Consider the following 20654-nt stretch of genomic DNA (forward strand, 5'->3'; position numbering starts at 1 on the left):
GAGAGCAATCGCGATATATATATATACGTATACATCCGATATACCTATACTATCCGATTATTATGTTATTAAAGGTACAGATAGGAAAACATTTTTCTCGTGAGATATAACTGTACATGGTATGAGTATTGAAATACGCGAAACTATCCTATAGAATGGGTGAAAGCATGGTGGAGCGAGAGAGGGGTCAATAACGGTGTTATTTGACTCCTTCTTCTATATGGTTATCGATTACAGGTCTCGTATACAACACCGCCTCAGCGTTCACCCAAAGATAATATTATTATTATTATTATTATTAGTGTTATTTATGTCGTAATCATAAATATCCAACACAATTTGCCAAAGTAAACAATTTAATTGAAGACGCGCAGAAGAAAATTACGTTATATATATATATATATATATACATATAATGATTACGGACTGCGTAATGATCATAATACATTTATGTGTGATTTTCCGTTTTATAGAGGTACATTTTTAATTAATTTTCCCCGCAAGTACCTATTATTTATCAAACAAGCAAAAACATTTTAACTCATTTAAGTACGTTCTTTTAATATAATATTTGTTTAAAAATATATTCACTTTGTGCGTCACATAAAATGTTTTGAATTTAATTTTAATTCTATTAACAATAATAATGTACCACAAAGAACCTATACAATAACAAAAAACGATAAGCCTATATATATACATATATACATTATATTATACAGGTTTACAAAAAGTATTATAGCAAAAAATATTAATACTGGAATTAATATTTTAATTAGACGATAAAACATGTGCAAAAAATAATTTAAAATAAATATAATACATCATGTTTTATTTATTTTAACGAATTCAATTAGTTAAATTGTATACAACTCGAACACTGTTTTTTATTAATATTTATTAGTTTATTACTTATTAGTGATAATATTACAAATTTAATAATATATTTATCGCCTCGTTAACCAAATCAACAATTGTAACTATGCACCAATAATTACTGACGGACAGGCGAACACAACAAGAATATAATATACCTAAACTTGGACGAACTAACGCAAAATTGATTTGAAACTTATTTCGTGTGGTTAAATTAATCGATATAATGTTAAATATTCAGTGTAACGTGTTCCGTAAAGTCGATAATATATTTCATGATAATAACACACGTGTATTGTATACGTATTACGAAAATATTTTATTCTCAAAACTTTTTACCTTTACGTTCCTCGGATGGAACATGTAACATTATCGTGTTTAAATTTACGATATACCTTTGTACTAGGCATAGTTTATTTTCCGAGTACGTCAAAACTTTATAACCAATACGTAATAATTTTCATCATGGTTTTGGATACACCTATACCTTCATTTCATGTTAATATATATTTTAATGCATAACGTCTCAGTTCGTGATTTTCAAAACTCAATGTCTAAAAGTTCATGACGTGTGGTTAAAATATAAGAACGAACCGTGATAATGTGTACTTGAAATATGGCTCACTGGAGAATATAATATATTTATATATATATATATATATATATATATACATATATTAATCACCTAAGTGCTGAAATCATTAAAATTAATGTCAGATAAATTCAGTTAGAGTCTAATTTAAACGGACGTTTTACTCGAAAAATAACTGCAGGTTGGTAAGCATATTACAGCCCATTATAAGTGCGTAGCATATTAATTCAATTTTGCATTATTACGTCGGCATGATTTTAAAGGAATAAATATACATGATTTGAATAACAGAATTCCGATATAATATATTTATAAGAATGGTAATACTCGAATTTTCGTTTAAATTATTCAAACTATATAGATGAGCCAGTCAACTCTAATAAATGGACGGATCCAGAAGATGCGGGGGGCTAAGCTCACCTCGTCAGACTTCACGCCACGCCTATATACTTATATACATATAATATTATGAATCCACATTTATCAAAATAAAAAAATTAGTCTAATAATTTATTTATATAGGTAATTTAATGAATTTAAAGAATTAAGTAAAAATAATAAAATCTATATTTATTTCATACTTGAATTGCACTTGAATCCTGAAATATTAATAAACAAAATAAGTACATATATATAATATATATATATATATATTACTATAAAAGTAAGAAATTTAAAATTATAGTGTAGTACAAAATGGTTCAACGAGCAAAATCTCAAAAAAAAATTGTTTAGTATGCTATTGCGTACCTATGTACCATATTTCCAAATAGATGATTTTAATATATATAAATTAAAGTTTGATCGAGTAGTTTCTGAATAATTATTAATATGTTTAAGCTACGGATAACAGTTCTTAAAAATAGATTTACATAAATATAAAACTTATGTAGGTAATATTAAATCTAGTTTTTACGTATTATACTCTAAAACGTTTACATTATAAAATGTCGATGAGATAATATTAATTACTGAAGTTTTCAAATCATTTTAACCCTCCTATCTTTCAAACTTAACATTATCGTATATCTATTATCCTTAGTAACAAAATTAAATAACTCAAAAACTACTCGTTCAAATTTTGATTTAGATACATCAGCAGTTTTATTTTAGTCATTTAATTAACAATTTATAAAGAAAAAAAGGATTATCTTTATAATAATGATTTAAGAATAAATATAAATAATGGATTTGATACTAATATTTAAGAATTAAGAATTTGTACAATATGTATGACGTGAGTTTAAATAAGTGCCCTACCCTCAAACCATAACTCTGGATCCACCCCTACTCTAATAAATAGTTTAATCGTCAAACTAACGTATCCGTCACTTTTCCACATACATATTCCCGATAGGTGGAAATATTTTATTGATTAGGTATTCATATTAGTGTTCCGCAAATAACCGTGCGAGATTCTTCAAGAATATTATTTTTTACCAAAAACATTGACCGTCTAGTGTCAGCCTACCGATACTGTTAGTGTTGCCAGCCCCATTACAACCGTGCGTGCACGAATTCCCATTCCAATTAGTCAACCTTCATGTCCCGCTGTATAGGGAGCTAAACAAGTATATATATAATATATATACATACATATATGCTTTGAATTTTATTTTTTGTTGAAGTTTAACAATATCTAAAAGCCAGAGAAGCCGCGCGTGGACCCTACTTTATTAGATTTCATACGCTCCCGGGGGGGCCCTAAATGGGGATTTCATATGCAGCTGCTCCTTCCCTTCATATATATACACAGTCCACACAATGAGCATACGTCCGCCACCGACAACGCTCTAAACTTTACTAGGTCAAAATCAAATTCACGCGTCCGCCTGCAACAAAAGTAATATAACAATAACAACGTGTAAAATAGCCAATGTTCATAAACACTTGGGACGCGTTGATTTATGCGAATGAACTATATTAAATTATATTGGTATTGTGGTATGTTGTATACGTTAATATATATACAATATATATTATGTATTATATATTATATATATATATATATATACGCTATACAGACTTGTCTAATTGATTCCGACGGGAATAGCATTCGCCATATACAAAAGTTTAAGTCTACAATTGTCAGAACAAAACCATAATAGTGTACTTTATACGATGTATATACACTCAACAACGCGCCACGTATTATAGGTTTTAGTAACAGTTGTAGGTACACGAGTAGGTATACTCGGTGAAATAATCGTATAAAAATATGATTTACGTAGTAAAGAAAAGGGCAATTCTATACTGGAATATTGCGCAGTCTGCATGACTCATATATGGGTCACAATAATACATTAATTCATTTTAACGCTACCAAAACAATACTATACAATATATCTATATAAATAATAATAATTATACAATGAATATAAATATATATAAATTATGGGAATAATTTCACCATAAATTATAACTTAAATCGAGAAAAAAAAAGTAGGAATATAAAATAACAATAACATCATCATATCCGTGAATATAGGTTAAGTATACCTACACAGCATCACGATCCATACATTGTAAACGGGCTTTCATACGTGTTCCTCGATAACACATTATAATAATGAACTCTATTGATGGTTATACACATATTAGATACAACACATTTTTTTTATAAAAAAATAAGCTCCTACTTACCTATTAATTTTTGTAATTAACCATAAAACAAACCATACATAAAAGCATAATAATTCGTTAAAAAAATATATATAGGAGCCGCAACTATCTCTTCGTAACGTGGGTGAACGAATAAAACAGCAATACATATATATCGTTCCGATTGACAATTTCTTGGCTCAGTATTTAAGGAGTAGGTACTATATATTATTATATTTAATATTTTGTGTACGTGTGCACAGCGTATAACTAATATAAACGTATATGCTAATAAAAACTTAAACGGACTTCTATTAGTTAGATTAAGTATGACTATTTTATAAATTAACTATTCATTCAAAATTCGATATTATTTTACATAAAAATTCTCAGAAAAATAAAAATGTTTAGGAATAAGACGAAATATAATTAAATAAATTATTTTATCGTTTAAAAGAGTAAAAGAACTTAAAAAATCATGACGATAAAAAATAATTAAAATTATGTTATGTTTTTCAAAAATGTAGTTTTATAATTACTTCAATTTATGTAAAAACATTTTTAAAACGTTAATACTTCCGAAATGATGAATGTTTGCCGTTAAAAGAATCACCATGTAAACATGTATAATTACATAAGTATAATATTGAATAATAATATACACACGTTAGTTTATATAAGTTCATCGTCGTAGCTACAGCTGACCTTCTGTTACAGCTCGTAAACCAGACTAATCTTGAATTTTCCCTTTTGTATCCGAACGTAAATCCCTTCCATTTATTAAATACACTCTTGTACTGCGATAGCATTGTCCCGTGTGTATATACGCATTGTTTTTTCAAGGATTAATTTCGGGACATAAATGCCCTGTCCCGATTTACTGCGATTCTCAGTCACAGCTGATAGTTTCCGCCATCCGATTAGATTTGCACGAATTAAATTATATTCCTATTCAAATACCCATTATAAATTGTGCACGAAGATTACACGCAATAGTGCAATACTGTGTACAACGTAATAATATAATCTGATTCATTGTGAGGCCGTGAGGGATTCGTCAAATTAGAGGTATCCAATTATTATTTACCACAGAAAATTATGTAAAAATCAAAATAATATCAACCGTATAACAAAATAGTGTACGATAACAAAACGATCACAGTTATTTATACAATAATAGCATTGTGCCTACATGCCGATAGTAAAATCAATACGAATTGTCAATGGTGCAACGATGCAAAAATGTTGATGTCAATGTTTCAAAAGTAGATCTGAAATGTAAAAATTTGTATTTTATATCGTGCGAATTTATAATAAAATTTTCAAATAATTATAGACCATATAGTCATCATAAGATACACGTCTTCGTAGTTAGTATATTAACATTTTTTTGCTATTTTACAATATTTTCTATCGAGTAAAGCGCATTTATCACAAATCTGAAAAATAAATAATCGAGATATAAACTGTATTGTAAAATGTATAAAGGAACTGTTTAATGTTTAAAGTGAAAAAATATTGCATGAGAAACCTTTTTATCAATATAATAGAAATAAAAAAAAAACTATATTATGCCCACAACAATTTTTTATTTCATTGTGTAACTAGAACACATTTTATAGTCAACAACTCTTTTTTATTGCTTTTTACAATAGGCATATATAATATATATACGTATAATACATCCAAAGGTATTGTAATATAGTAATTTCATACTTGCACTTTAATCCTTGTTCAAAGTATATGATATAATATAATTAATTATTTTAACCTGGAACCAATAATGTACATCGATATAAAACTTAACGTGGATTATTAAGATCCCAATTCCCAATAGTGCTACATATATACTCGTATACATTAAACAGTAATCTTCCAAGGGGTTTGTCCTATTTTCTCAATCAACTTTAATTAAATGTACCATTTGATACCGTCTTTAAGATTTTCTGATTAATGATAAATTCGCAGTGTAATTGATATTTAACTATTGTACACTAATTAAAATGAATACACTTACCGTATCATATTGTACCATTCATAAATAAATTACATCATTTCAATATATCTAATCGAGGCAAATATTAGTTTAACTTAAATTTTAAAATTAAAATAACATCATATTATATTAAAATCCAAAAGTATTTATATGCCAAAGTTCGTTTAATTCGCATTGATTATAATAATATAGTTGTATAAATAACAAATTGTAATTTAATTTATGGTTTATGAATAGTTTATAAATGTAAATGGTACCTTCTGTGTATAATCATCATTAAAGTATAGCTGCCACGTAGCAATCAAAATATTTAACATAAAAATATATTTTTTTACACAAAATACACGATTCTATACAGTTTATAACAATTTAATTAAATTAAATTATATACATTATTTTAACAACCAGCTAAGACTGAAATTTATTAAAAATTAATTGTCGATTATGAATTCTAAAATCGATTATATCTGTAAATAAAAGTTACATATCACTCATAAATGTCCAAAACCGCATCATCTTAAGTAAATATAAATAAAAAATAGACGTATCTATTATAAATAAATTCACAGTAATTTCATTAGATGTAATACACAATAGAGATATAATAAATAAATACCGCAGGTGGTTTTTTTTTAAAGTAAAATATATTTAAGACATTTCTATTTAACTATTTATTTTAGCAAATAGTGAATCACCTTTATATATTAACGGATGAAATCTTTACATAATTTTAATATTAAATTCCCCAAGAAATTATTTCTATGAAAATTATGATTTTATACACAGCATAATATTATACGTTTTATCATATCTGACTATATTATAATGGTTTACTAATAAGTAATTATTTTTGGTCCTAAGTAATGAAACTGGGTATTCCCGCGTGTTTAAATAGGCCTTTGTCATTTCGTAATCTAAAATAAAAACATAATTATAATTTATATAACTAATAAGCCCGCGAAAGTAGTCCAATATTAAGATTGATGCACGTATAAAAATGTTGAGAATAATAATCCCGTTGCGGAGAGTCTTAAATTTTAATTATAATAGTTTCCGTTTAAAAATCGTGAGTTTGCACTTTTAACTTTTAACAAACAATAAGGAATGAATACACTTTATTATTATTATAAATAAATATATACCAAATTAAGAAAGAAATGTAACAATATTATGATACGGTCGAATACAAATACCATAAATGCATAGTGTTCTAGTGTAGGGTCACTCGTCTCATTTCACACAACTCACTGCAAGCTATAGTATAATTATAGAAAAAATCAATAACTTTGATAAAATTACAAGTATCTAACATTTTTTCCAAATAAAATGGTCAGGATATCATGCGTTTACCGTACGCTTGTGTATATTTGTATTTTGTTGTTTCTTGGCTACATATTTAAACTGCTTGGAAATGCCAAAAACCAACTCCTTAAAGTGAAATATACGTTTAACTTTTGATACGAATACAAAGGTTGCACAATTTGGAAAATTCATACTGTTTGCTAAACAGTTTTCTGGAAAAAAAAAAAAATACAATCGTTGTAAAATCAATAGTACATCTTCGCCTCTCCCTACACGCTGCGCTTGGAATCTAATACGAATTTATTTTATTTATTGAGACTTCGAGATGTGTTACTTATACATCGTCTAATTTGGTTTTCAGAAATCACGCTTATCTGTAAGCATATTGTATCATTTGTATCAAAGTAACTTTATATAACTAAAAATATTTTATAATGGATAATAATAATTAGTCGATCTTAAGTAATATTCAATATCATTATGAATTCATACTTCAAATTACATTATTACTTACAAACATTACAAATGTCGCACGCATAATATTTGTACACTTCTTGTTATTGTACTCAATGCTACACGCATATTTATTTTTCATAATAATTAATTATATTTTGTAAAAAGTTCTAAGTACATTACACTAATGGTTCTATTTTAAACTGTTTTAACGTTAGTAATATTCAACGTTTTAATAAAATAAATACACCTTGGAATATTTTAGAGTATACCTAAGGTAAGGACTTTGATTTGTTTATACAATTAAAAAGTGGTCTATGATGATACAACATGTGTGTCTAAATCAAAATTCGAACGAATAGAGTTTCTGAATAATTATTAAACTTTTAGTACTATAGATAGTCACCATAATAAGTAATGAAAATATAAGGTTATGTTGAATTAAAAACTAAGATAATTAATATTAATTTATTAAAATTTTACAGTTTGTAAATATACCCAAAGTTAATAAGTATTATACTAAATATTACATAGGTTTATATTATATATTAATTTTATGTAGATATTGAACCTTTAACGTATAACCTATTATATTATATAAATTGTAATAACTCAGAAACTACTCGTTCTAGGCTTACCTACGAAAATTAAAATGTAATATACTCGTTCGAAATTCAATTTTGTTGCGTCAATATTTTCAAAGTAATCATTTTATAAACATGGATTATAACAAAGTACACGTTTGTATGAAAATAAATGACTAAAATTTCCAAAAACAGAAATTTGAACATTATTATAAAAAAAGGTGATCATTTTTGGTAAATCACTCTGTATATTATAATACAAAATGTCATCTCCAAAAATAAAAAAAATGTTAACTTTAACTTTAACAAAAGATGATATTACAGTTAACATTCACACACACACAAACTCGCATATTTATATATATAATCCTATACACTTTATTACAATCAATCAGAAGCTTTTAACTTGATTTACCGTTTAGATAAGGACGTTCTATTTGTGGTGGTGACAAATATTAACTTTGAGGTTTTTCGTTCGCTCATATTATATAAAATGTTGACACAAAACTAAGTGGTCGCCAAGCTTTTGTTTGTTCTAAAAATATCGTATCGAATGAGTTCAAAAATTGATAAAATTACATCAAAACTTAGGAATGAAATATATCTATATAATATATGTGTATTTAATTTTAATGTTATGATTTCAGAACTTTTTAAGAGATTTGCTGAAAGAAGCGAAAAAAATCAATGACGTGTCAGAGGACAAACTCATCGAATACACCGATACAATGGTATTTATAACGAATACGTAGCACACCGTTTTTATAATTAAAGTAGCTTTCGAAACTATATGATACCTACCTATATATATCATTATATTTGTATCTCGCGTGTATTTGTTTTCGGCTTCTGCTTTTATACATTTATTTTGCCCTCAAACCAACGAACGATAAATAATCGTCGTGTTTATCGACACTATTCACGCCATGCGACTAATACATTAATGTTGTGTACTTTTATTCCCCAGTTGCAAGTATTCGACTCAAATAAGGATGGGAAATTGCAGCTTTCTGAGATGGCCAAGTGAGTGTTTAGTTGTATGGTGTTGTGTATTATAAGCACGCACCATAAATAATAAACGCGCTGTGTGGCCGCCCCCGCAGATATCGACGATTTTCATCGATAATATTATATTGATTTTGATCGATTCGGCGGCGGTGGTGCGCGCACAGCCGTTGCAGTGTTCGTAAAATATTAATCTTGTACCTTATCCTCGTTAAGGTTGTTGCCCGTCAAGGAGAACTTTTTGTGCCGGCAAGTGTTCAAAGTGAGTATAATATCAATGTATAATAATATTATTATTGTACACGCGTGTTATATAATATTTTACTAGGTGAACACTCATTGTTTAATATTTATCAACGATTTTGAACATATTTTTTTCGCATAATTTTAAGTTGTTACAATAAAATATTTTAGAAAAAGTCTATATATTTACTATTTTTATTGTAATCGTGTTTTAGTTTTTACTATTTTTAATAACAAAATTTGTTTTCAGTTCCACATGCGAAAACAGTATATTTTCAGAGTATTTTACTGGATAAAAATTTACGAATTTTCGAATTTTAAATAAGTAGTTTACGAGTTTTGAGTATTTCATTTTTGGAGAAACGGAGTGGTATAAGAGCAACTTACACAATGTTAGTCAACAAATTTCGTTTTGTAACGACTTAAAGGTATTTGTAACAAAAAATATTTTCAAGAACAATAATAATATATTAAATAATGAGTGTTCTTCCACTAAAGAAAAATCCTATTATATAAATATATGTTTGCCGTGTACATATAATATGTACTGTACGTGTACTGTACGGTACGTCGGGCAAACTACGTAGGTGAATACGATAATAAAAAAAAAAAAAATCAACAACGAAATTAGGTACCGTAATCGCGTGTTAACAATAAATATACAAGAAAAAGGATAGCGCTCGGCGCCTGCGCGAACGACTTCATCGTAGCTATATGAACCATTTAAATATATATATTTATATCCGTTAACTTTTGCCTGCAAATAAACGACCACGATAACAACAATAATAATAGATACTATAGCAATACGCATATTACACGGTTATTATTATTGTATGCGAAAAACTATAAGTACTATGCGCACTACCCTTACTCGTATATATAATATATATATATATATATATATATACCTACGGTCAGTTTCGTTGATATATACAGTGTAATTTATCAAGCATGCTCACCTTCTTTTCAAAATCTGAATTTTTAAATAGGTATATTTACCATAGTTTAAAATTGTTTAGATATTTTACTAGGTACCTTACTTAAGAAGTGTCGTGTGGAGATATACACCTCGCTTTTTATCGTAGCTGATATATTTTCTGAAAACGTCAACGTATCAAAATCAAAATTCAAACGAATAGTTTTCAATGTATTTGACTTTGTGTACTAAGAATAATAGGTTTAATAACATAGGTTTGCCGTTTGGAATATTTGGTGAATAATACGGTAATCTAAACTAAAAGTTTAATAACTAAATAACTACTATTTCGAATTTTAAATTAGATGTATCCAATATTTTTTAATATTATCCAATAAATAATTTACACTCAAAAAGGACTTCTTTCTTTGAAAAAAAAACAAGTTTTGTATAAGAACGGGTCACTCCTTATGTAGTACAAAAAAATCTCTAGAATTTGAGTGAATTTATTATTGAACAAAAAATAGGGATAAGTATCCTTGTTGGATCACTCTGTATTATATTATGCACGTAATATAATAAATCTGCGAGAATACAAAGGTTTCAAACACGGATTACGTGTCTACGATACAATATTAGTAGTAGTGTTTTCGAGTATTATCAAGTCCAGCTTAATGGCAGAGAGTGTGGTCTGGTCTCGTAGTCTATCTTTAACTACAAAATGTTTTTTTAATGCGCATATTCAAAAAAATTTCAATAAATAAACTAAAATAATATTCAATACAATTTCGGAAATATTCAAATTTAAAAAAATTTAAAAATAAAATAATGTCTTTGTTTTTTAATATTTATAAATATTATCATGAACACTTAAAAGTGATTTTGTATTATATTTTCTAAATTTTTGGATCACAATAACTATTTTTATTTACACTTAAAAATAACTAACGTAATATTAAGAAATAATATTATCAGATAATTCTTCATAGGTATGCTACGAGGGGACCATAATTTTCTTGGATTAATTAAAAAAATAATAATTATTATATTATGTCTGCGTCTGTTATGATAAATGACTCCTTTGACACGCCTTTTCCTTTGTGTATTACATATTACATTTATCAATTATTATTGTCATGTTTATGGAAATCAGCTGAAAACCAATATTAAATATGAAATACTACTCATATTATAATATATTATATTTTATGAGAAACGTTAGGGACAGAGAAGCCAACATTTTTTTCCCGGTTTTCGACGTTCTTGCGCGCACAACGAAACGTCTGATACACGGACTTATATATAATACAATAAAACAGCCACGGGGTCAAAAGGTGTTGTGATCGAGAGTGAGGTCTGAGAGTGTTGGGTTACTGAATCGGGTCCGGATATGACAGACGGAGACGAGTATACAATACGCGGCACTGAGTGTTAGCGTTTTTTCTTCAAAATTATCGATCCGGCGAGAGATATATTATTATTGTATATAGGCAGTAGTACCTACTTATATATACCTACACCGTCAAGACGCCACTGCGTTATTTAACGTATAATATACATATATTATGTTTGACGCAAGACTTCGGACAGAATAAAATTCAATTTCCTAGTTTTCCACACCCCACGCGTCCGTCAGACGATTCTGTAACAAACAATAAGTTCATAAGTCCATTTTTTTTTTTTTAGTGTCTCTTAGTCACAAGCGTTAATAAACACTTTCGTATCAATACAATCATATTTTCGTAAACGATTTTAACGGTCCATCGACATAATATTTTTTTATTTTTTCCCACTTTGTGTATTAAAAAATAAAACCAACAATTAAACATGAACAAAAAATAAAAATGTATTTATAAATATATTTTATAATATTCATTTATTATAATATATTATATATATTATATATTAATTAATAATGCCTTACTCGATACTTGATTAAGAGTGTTGCATTAAACGACGGTATGATTTGTTTTAAATTTTCGATACAACGATGACTCTGTGTCTATTTGTTGCTAGTAAGTTCTACGATAAAGTTTAACTTTAACTAAAGTTATAAGTTAATTTATTACTATATTATTACTTATAAATGTAAGTTAATTTAGATACCCATCTTTTAAACTTTATAGGTACCAATATCCAATTTACCATAATAATTAACCGATAATTTATAAATTATTCCCATTATCTATTTTAAAATACAGTTGATCAAACTCAAATTCAGATCCCGTTAATAAACTATAAAATGTTTTTATCAAAATGCGTTAAATGTGTGCTTAAAAGTTAAAAGTAATAAAAACTAAAATATACATCGCCTGCATTAAATAAAAATTGAAAAATAAATTATACTGAAATTTTGAACATTTACATCACAAAACGAATTTATATAGAAACGAATTCTATAGGAATAGGACCTTAGAAAAACATGCAAACTCATGAACCTCGCCATGAAGTCTAACCTTAAATTTACTGTTATGTAGAACCATCGGTTTGATTACCATATTTTCGCGATAATTCCATGACAAATTGTATAATATAGTAAAACAGTATCTACTTATTAGAAACAAAACCATAGTGTTGAATAAGTTAATTTTATTAAGTAATAAGTTACTTATGTACTCGTTACTCAAATAAAATTGTAATGGAAATGCTTTATTTTTCGCCTTTACGTTAAAAAAAACAATTCATACGTATTTCTCTAATTTATTTCATCAATTGTGATAATCAATAAAATAGAAAACTATATACAAGTTAGTAATGATTATTATTCAAAATCTCGTTTTTAAAATGTTTAATATGCTTTATAAATATCATATATTTAAATTCTTGAAATTAGTGTCCCGTGAAGATGCTAATTTTTATCTTTGAAATAACTACCCATTTCTCCTATCCAAATTATTTAGTGAATAATTTTTCTGAAATGTTGACGTATCAAAGTCAAAATTTGAACGAATATATAAATTAAATATAAAAAATAATTTTCATTATATTTTAGTTAAATTTTTAACAAAATTAAGTATCATCTTACAAAAAAAAGTATCGTTGTTACGATATAACGCGTTATCTACTATCGTTATATTTCTAACTCAACACTATAAAATCTAATATAAATCTAATATTTATATGTATTTAAAAATTATGTTATGGATACTAATATCATTGTAATTTTGTACTCAGTGGTTCATGGACTCATGGCCAGTTTTTTTTTTATTTATTTTGTTTATTCCGTTATGATTTCTAAATAAAAGCTATTTGTTGTATTAAAGTATAAATTTTTAATAAGACGTGTGAATCAGTCGCGTACATGTCAACACGCGTCAATTAGTCGCTCACGTTATATTTACTTATTATATTATACATATTATAATGTCATTCATTTCGACACACGTCAATATTGTAATATAGCAATTAATTATTGAAGCTTTACTTGGTGTGTACACAAAATTCCATTAATCATGTACAAAGTGATTCCCCAAGCATGCACACCCCTCTATAATCATTTAATAATATATATTTTGTTCAAATTCTGATATTTGGAATTTTTAATAGTATAGTTGACATATGGCATAATATACTCAATGACCATATTACATTACATCTAGATTTTTCTATACCAAATAAAAAATATCATATAGTATAATATATACTATAATATATATATATATATATATATATATATATATATATATTATAAATAAACGAGTAAGAATGTATTTTTTTTTATTAGCTTTAAAATAAATGTTTAGGAACCGTTATACAAGTTAATATATATTGGTAATAACTAATAACTATTCATTTTTATATTACACCAGTGATACTGATCAGATTTCATATGAGATTTTAAAAGTAGAAGGGCCCACACTGGGATACTAAAACGGGACTGTTTGGTCTATAATTTTATCAATAAAAATAAATAAATACGATAAACAAATTATTAATAATAAATTATTATTATATAGCTCTAGTGCCCTAGTAGTTTCTATTAAAATGAAATTTAAAAAAAATGGGAAGATGGTGATTCCTTTGATGTACGATGTCGTAATATTTTTAAAATACTTCAGCCTCATAGTAGTCACACACACACATTTTTTCTAGATTACGTCATATTTTAAGATCTATAATTTTGTTATGATAATAATTAATAATTTAATTACCGTTAAAGGTTAGATTGTCATGTACGCTCAAACATCATAATCCACTATAGTTTAATCCAAAGAACATTACACGAATTTAGCCACTACCGAACCTATTTTTTTCTGATAAACAGTATTTACTTGTTGTATACATTAAAAATTATAATTAATAGTAGCATACGCAATAATATCGAATATATTCTAAATAAGGTTTAGTTATTTTAATATAAAAAAAATATCCCCAGCTATGCTAAATTTAAACAGAAATAAATTGTTGATAAACATAGGTAGATTATCACTCCTAATAAATACCTAAAACCTTTACTTGATATATATTTATATATATATATATATATATTTCTATTTTAAATACCCGAATTCTTCAGATCCTATAGAATCATTTTTTTTATATAAACAACAATAGTTATATATATAATAATATCTACCAATCAAAGTAAAACTTAAATACTAAACAATTCTTCTTTTTTTTTTTTTGTCGTCAAGAGTAATAATTTAAATATCATTATTATGTTATGGAAATTTATGGTTATAATTAATTACTCATAAACATAAAAGACAATGTTCAATTATTTAAAGTAAACATTTTTTAATGATTAAATTAATATGCAAATACCTTAAAACTAATCCTTGTTTGCATATTATAATTCATTAATAAATTTAAAAACTTATTATTCATTCATAAATATTTATTGATTACAGGGAGCAACAAAATTGACAAAGGATGATATCGAAAGAGTATTTTCATTGTATGATCGAGTAAGTATAATATTAATATTAATATAAAGTATAAGATTTATTTTGAATAATTTCAAGACATAATAATTTTTTTATAAAATAGGTATAAGTATGTTAATTATTTGAACTATATTTAATTATAGCAACTATCTAAAGTCCAAATGATTATTTTATTAATTGTTTAAAAGCAACAGATATCAGAATTATCAGAATATCATTATCATTGTTTTCAATTTTCACTTTGAAAATATTAAATTGTTTATTTAATTTATTCCCTACAAATTCAAAATATTATCTTATATTAATTATTTGTATGACTATAGATATTTTTATACAATTTTATAATCAAATTTATTGTTCTTTTTACTTTTTATTTTTTCTTCAACCTTTTAATAAAAAAATAAATAAACTGTGACAGAGCACATTTTTAGTGACCTTTGAGACATCTTAAAGACTTAAGCGGTTAATTGAACTGTGTAATATCTAAACCTATGGTTAAGCTTTTTATTAAAACTAAAACATGACACAAAAATGGTATGAAAAACATTTCTTTTAAATTAAATTACACTGCACAATATAAAAAGGTTAATGGCTTTTATATGGTACATTTATTTGAGAAGGCTGCAAGAAACAAATTAACCATTAAAAATATTTATTAGTAAGTAGGTACCTACATAATTTAATAACGAAGTGGATTTTTTTCTTATCTGTCTTTATATCTCTCGAAATATTAAATGATATAAATTTATATTCAGTGTATACAATAAGTATTTTTTTTTTTTTTTTTGTAAATATTTATATTTCAAGATTTTCATAATAAAAACATTAATAATAGCATTACTTATAGGCTATAGCTGAGTTAACAAAAATCGACAGTAATCCGTTTAACTGATACTATCATAGTGTTATCACAAAAAGTTGTTTTAATAAAACATTTCAGTAAAAAAACTTTTATTACCTATCTATACCTAATATAACAGATAACTATTTATAAACTTCTACAGGATATACTTTTTTGGTGAAATAAATTACGTATCGTTGGAGTAAACTGGTCGAGTTTGATTTCGATATGAAGTAAAAAAGTCATTTAATTGTACCATTTCTTTTTCAAGAATTGTGTACATTTTACATTTTCATACTATTATCATACTTCTATATTTGATTTTCTGAAGAAAATTACATAATTTTCAAGTGTTTATTATAGATTCATCAAATAGCTATTAAATTTAATCAAAACATTGCAAAAATTGTATTAAATGAACTGATCTATAATGGATACGAGTATAATCATATTATTATCATATTACCAAAATGGTCTTTCGCAATAAGAGACAATAATATTATAGACATGATTTTATAAGTTATTTTCCGAATGAAAAATTCCCCAATAAAAGAACATTTTATAAAAAAAAAACCTATTGCTTACAAACATTTTCAAACTACGTCAAACTTTATTCGCGCAAAACGATTTTTATTTTGTTGCTTACAATTTTACTGCATCATTAGACAAGATAGTCCACATTTAGTAAAACATTTAAAAAAAGAAACATAAATAAAATGCATTACTTTATGAACAAATATATACTGAAGATATAATATAATTAATAATTATACTAATTTATACTTGTGGCTTTTTATAAATTATAATATCATATAACTGATGCATTGCTTTTTGATGTAATCTAATATTCGTATAAAACCAAACACGAATAATAAAATATACATTTATTTAATGAAACAGATCTTAATTTTTACTTAAAACTTATTTGTCTACTTTACAATTTTGTTTTACAGAAATGACTTCTACGAAATTATTTCGTAATAACTATAAAAATATATTAGGTACATATTGCATATTTGTATACAAAATATTATGATGTATTAAAATATATTGTATTTAATTCACACAAAAGTTTTCAAAATAATTTTATATCAAGATGGTTTTAAGTTAAATTATTTAATAAATAAGATACATAATTACATTTTTAATCAAAATACATATATATATATATATATTTATAATTATATATAATTAATTAATATTTTAATTTTTAACTAAGTTATTTGACAAACTTTTTACATAAAATAAGACTTTTAAAATAATTTAATTAATTATAATTTATAACTGTCAGAGAATAATACCAGTATTAAAAAACCGACTATAATTTTATAAAAACTAAAAACATTATTACCGTCTACTTAATATAATATATTGTATTTTTAGTCTTGTGATTTACACATAGCTGCACACGAATTGTTCAAAACCCTAATAACTTAAAAAGTTTACTGTGTCGCTTTTTTTAACGGATATATGTGGATATCAAGATGGATGAAATGGATTAAGAAGTATGGTAAAGCAAGTCAAAACACGCCTCTCCAATAATACGCTTAAGTCCAAACATTTTACTTTTACATTATGTCCATTGTGATTTTGGTCATTTGACAATAATATGGTCTTAACTCTACCGAATCCTTTTTCGTTTATATATATATAATATAAACGCAATAAGAATGGATAAGAACTCTTGAGTGCAAGTGCGCTCTTGCGTTAACGTACATTGTTTAGTTTTTAAACTATAGACAATAGACATTATTCATAATAATATGATGTATACTGTGAAACTTCTAAATACCAGACACTTTCAGTCACCCAAATTTCTTTTACTATTTAAAGGAATTGGGATGAATGAAAAAATGTACAATATCAATAAATATTAAAACATGATATATATTTATTTATTTGTAATTATATCCACGATTTTTGTATTACTAACACTAAATTTGTCTGAAAACGCAATAACACACGAACGCTAATACTTTTGTTGCACAAATGTGAAATTTAAAAATGTTAATTTTTTCTTTTAGTGTTAACAGTTTTCTCTTACTGGCCGTTGCGTACAACAATTTACTTCTATAAAAGACGTGTTCAATTTAAAACCCACAAATACGATTAAATACAAATTCCCATTAGGACAACATCACATGACAATAAAAATATTTTAAAAACTTTTTAGCGGATACGCCGAATGTGATGGCCAATACCTATGATAGATAAGATAAATTATAATAGTATATAATTATATGCAAAATGTCCATTGTAATAAATATACTTAGACAATATTACAATAAAAATGATCAAAATCTAATTATAAAAACTCCATTATTTAGGTAGTGTCCCGTATTTATAGGTTTTTCTATAGATGAGACGTAGTGAAAAGGGTCCTGGTTCTCGAAAAAAACTATTTGAAAGTATTTGAACTATTTAAAGGTGTCCGTTAAAGGAGGTTTCACAGTTGTTGTATACTACAGCATGTGTACGTGTACACATGTTTTGAAATTAAAAAGTCTAATATAGCGCCTATACTCATGATGATTATTTGCAGGATAACAATGGCACGATTGAAAACGAGGAACTTCGCGGCTTTCTAAAGGATCTGCTCGAGCTGGTTAAAAAGGTCTGTTATTTTATAATATTATGCGATATTATTATATGTGCCTACAGCCTACAGGCTACAGCATGCACAATGTATACACACATATACTTAATGCGCCTATAGTATATACGGCATATTGCTACTCGCAAGGTCCTTAAAACAATAATATTTTATTAACTCTTCAATTTTATACACTTATATGTATATAGGTATTAGGTACCTATATATAATACCTCTTATACCTATAATGCCATAATGCCTGTATAGACTTAATGAAATTGTCATCGCCGGTGTATTGTTATGACGCGTGTTGTTATAATATTATAAACTTACCAGAAAGGTATACTGCAGAATGTTATAATTACTCACTGTTGGTTTTGTAGGATTATGATGCTGACGACTTGCAAGACTTCGAGGAAACTATACTGCGAGGGGTGGATTACAACGACGACGGGAAAATCAACAGGAAAGAGTTGACAATGATACTCCTTGCACTGGCGAAGCACAACCAGGAGGACGACTCTGCCGCTAAAAAGGAATAACTGTTTTTAAACTCAAACCAATCGTCGTATGCAGAAAAAAAAAATAATAATAATAAGTAATCGTGCACACTATTGCGTATTTCCGTGACGAAATCCGTATGCATTTGTTGTTATTTTGATATTATTATTAACTAAACTTAAGTACGTTTGTTGTTTTAAATTTTAACTGTAGGAATATTATTCTGTTTTGTTTTGTTATTATCATTGTAACTCGGAAGCAATAATTTCCATTCCATAATAATATTATATAATACTAGGTTAATGGCTAAGAATTTCATTCTTATTGCACTATACTTGCACTTTTGTCTTTCAATTTTCGTTTTAATTAATAACTAAAAAAAAAATCATCTCTTCCAGAGGTAAATGTAAAACAATAATCATACCTAACAGTTGTTTTTATAGCATGCATAGATGCTGTAATATTATAAAAGATCTACTATACTAAAATAATTAATACGCTACTTTTTGCCAGTTTTCATAGCCTATTAATATAATATGATTATAATTGTATTCATTTTTAACTTATTAACGTTATACAGTAGTCATTATTTTAGTGAATAGTATTAAATGTTTAAAACAACCGTTACTCATTATAGTGTTATTTTAATTGATTGTTTCCGATATTCTGATATTAGTGCAGTAGATATAAATAGTTATATTATGTTTAAACTTTAAACGTACATATATTTTAAAATTTTAAATCTTAAGTGTTCTTTTATTATTATAACTCGTTTCCGTATATACAAATAATATAATAACTATAACTGAATATGCACATAGTTTTTAATTATTTTTTAACTCTAAAATATAATAGAACTATTATATGGGGATGAAATTACAGCATTGTGGACCCTATTTTTACTATAAATTATTTTTTGGATTATGTTTTTGAAAATATTAATGTATCAGATTAAAAATTCAAATGAGTAGTTTCTCTGGTTTCTCGGTTAATAAAATGTTTATACTAGACTACTAAAACAGTTATTAAAAATGTTTGCTCTAGTATATTATGTTATAATTGAACGATTTTTATAAATTATTAATGTTAATACTTTAAGAGTACACCATACCCGCAGTTGTTTCTGTATTACTAACGTACATCATAACAAATTTGCGTTCAGTAAAACACATTATGTAATGTTAACTTTAATATTAGAGTAAATTTACCTATTATCAAATTTAAAGATGAGAATATTATCAAGAAAATGACAATGCTTTTAT

At 26.1% G+C, this 20654-nt stretch overlaps 1 protein-coding gene across 1 annotated transcript in view; it reads left to right on the forward strand.

The window, feature by feature from the left end:
* LOC132930905 (calbindin-32) overlaps positions 1-20202 on the forward strand; it is a 63493-nt gene extending 43291 nt beyond the window's left edge. The window contains exons 7-12 of the mRNA XM_060997014.1: positions 9052-9135; positions 9372-9427; positions 9626-9671; positions 15422-15478; positions 18841-18912; positions 19275-20202. Coding sequence (XP_060852997.1) covers positions 9052-9135; positions 9372-9427; positions 9626-9671; positions 15422-15478; positions 18841-18912; positions 19275-19433 — 474 coding nt within the window. The 3' untranslated portion in view covers positions 19434-20202. The remainder of the gene's footprint in view (positions 1-9051; positions 9136-9371; positions 9428-9625; positions 9672-15421; positions 15479-18840; positions 18913-19274) is intronic.
* Positions 20203-20654: the final 452 nt, after the last annotated feature.

Source organism: Rhopalosiphum padi, chromosome 4 (genome assembly GCF_020882245.1).
Source record: "Rhopalosiphum padi isolate XX-2018 chromosome 4, ASM2088224v1, whole genome shotgun sequence".
In the NCBI taxonomy this organism is placed as follows: Eukaryota; Metazoa; Arthropoda; class Insecta; order Hemiptera; family Aphididae; genus Rhopalosiphum; species Rhopalosiphum padi.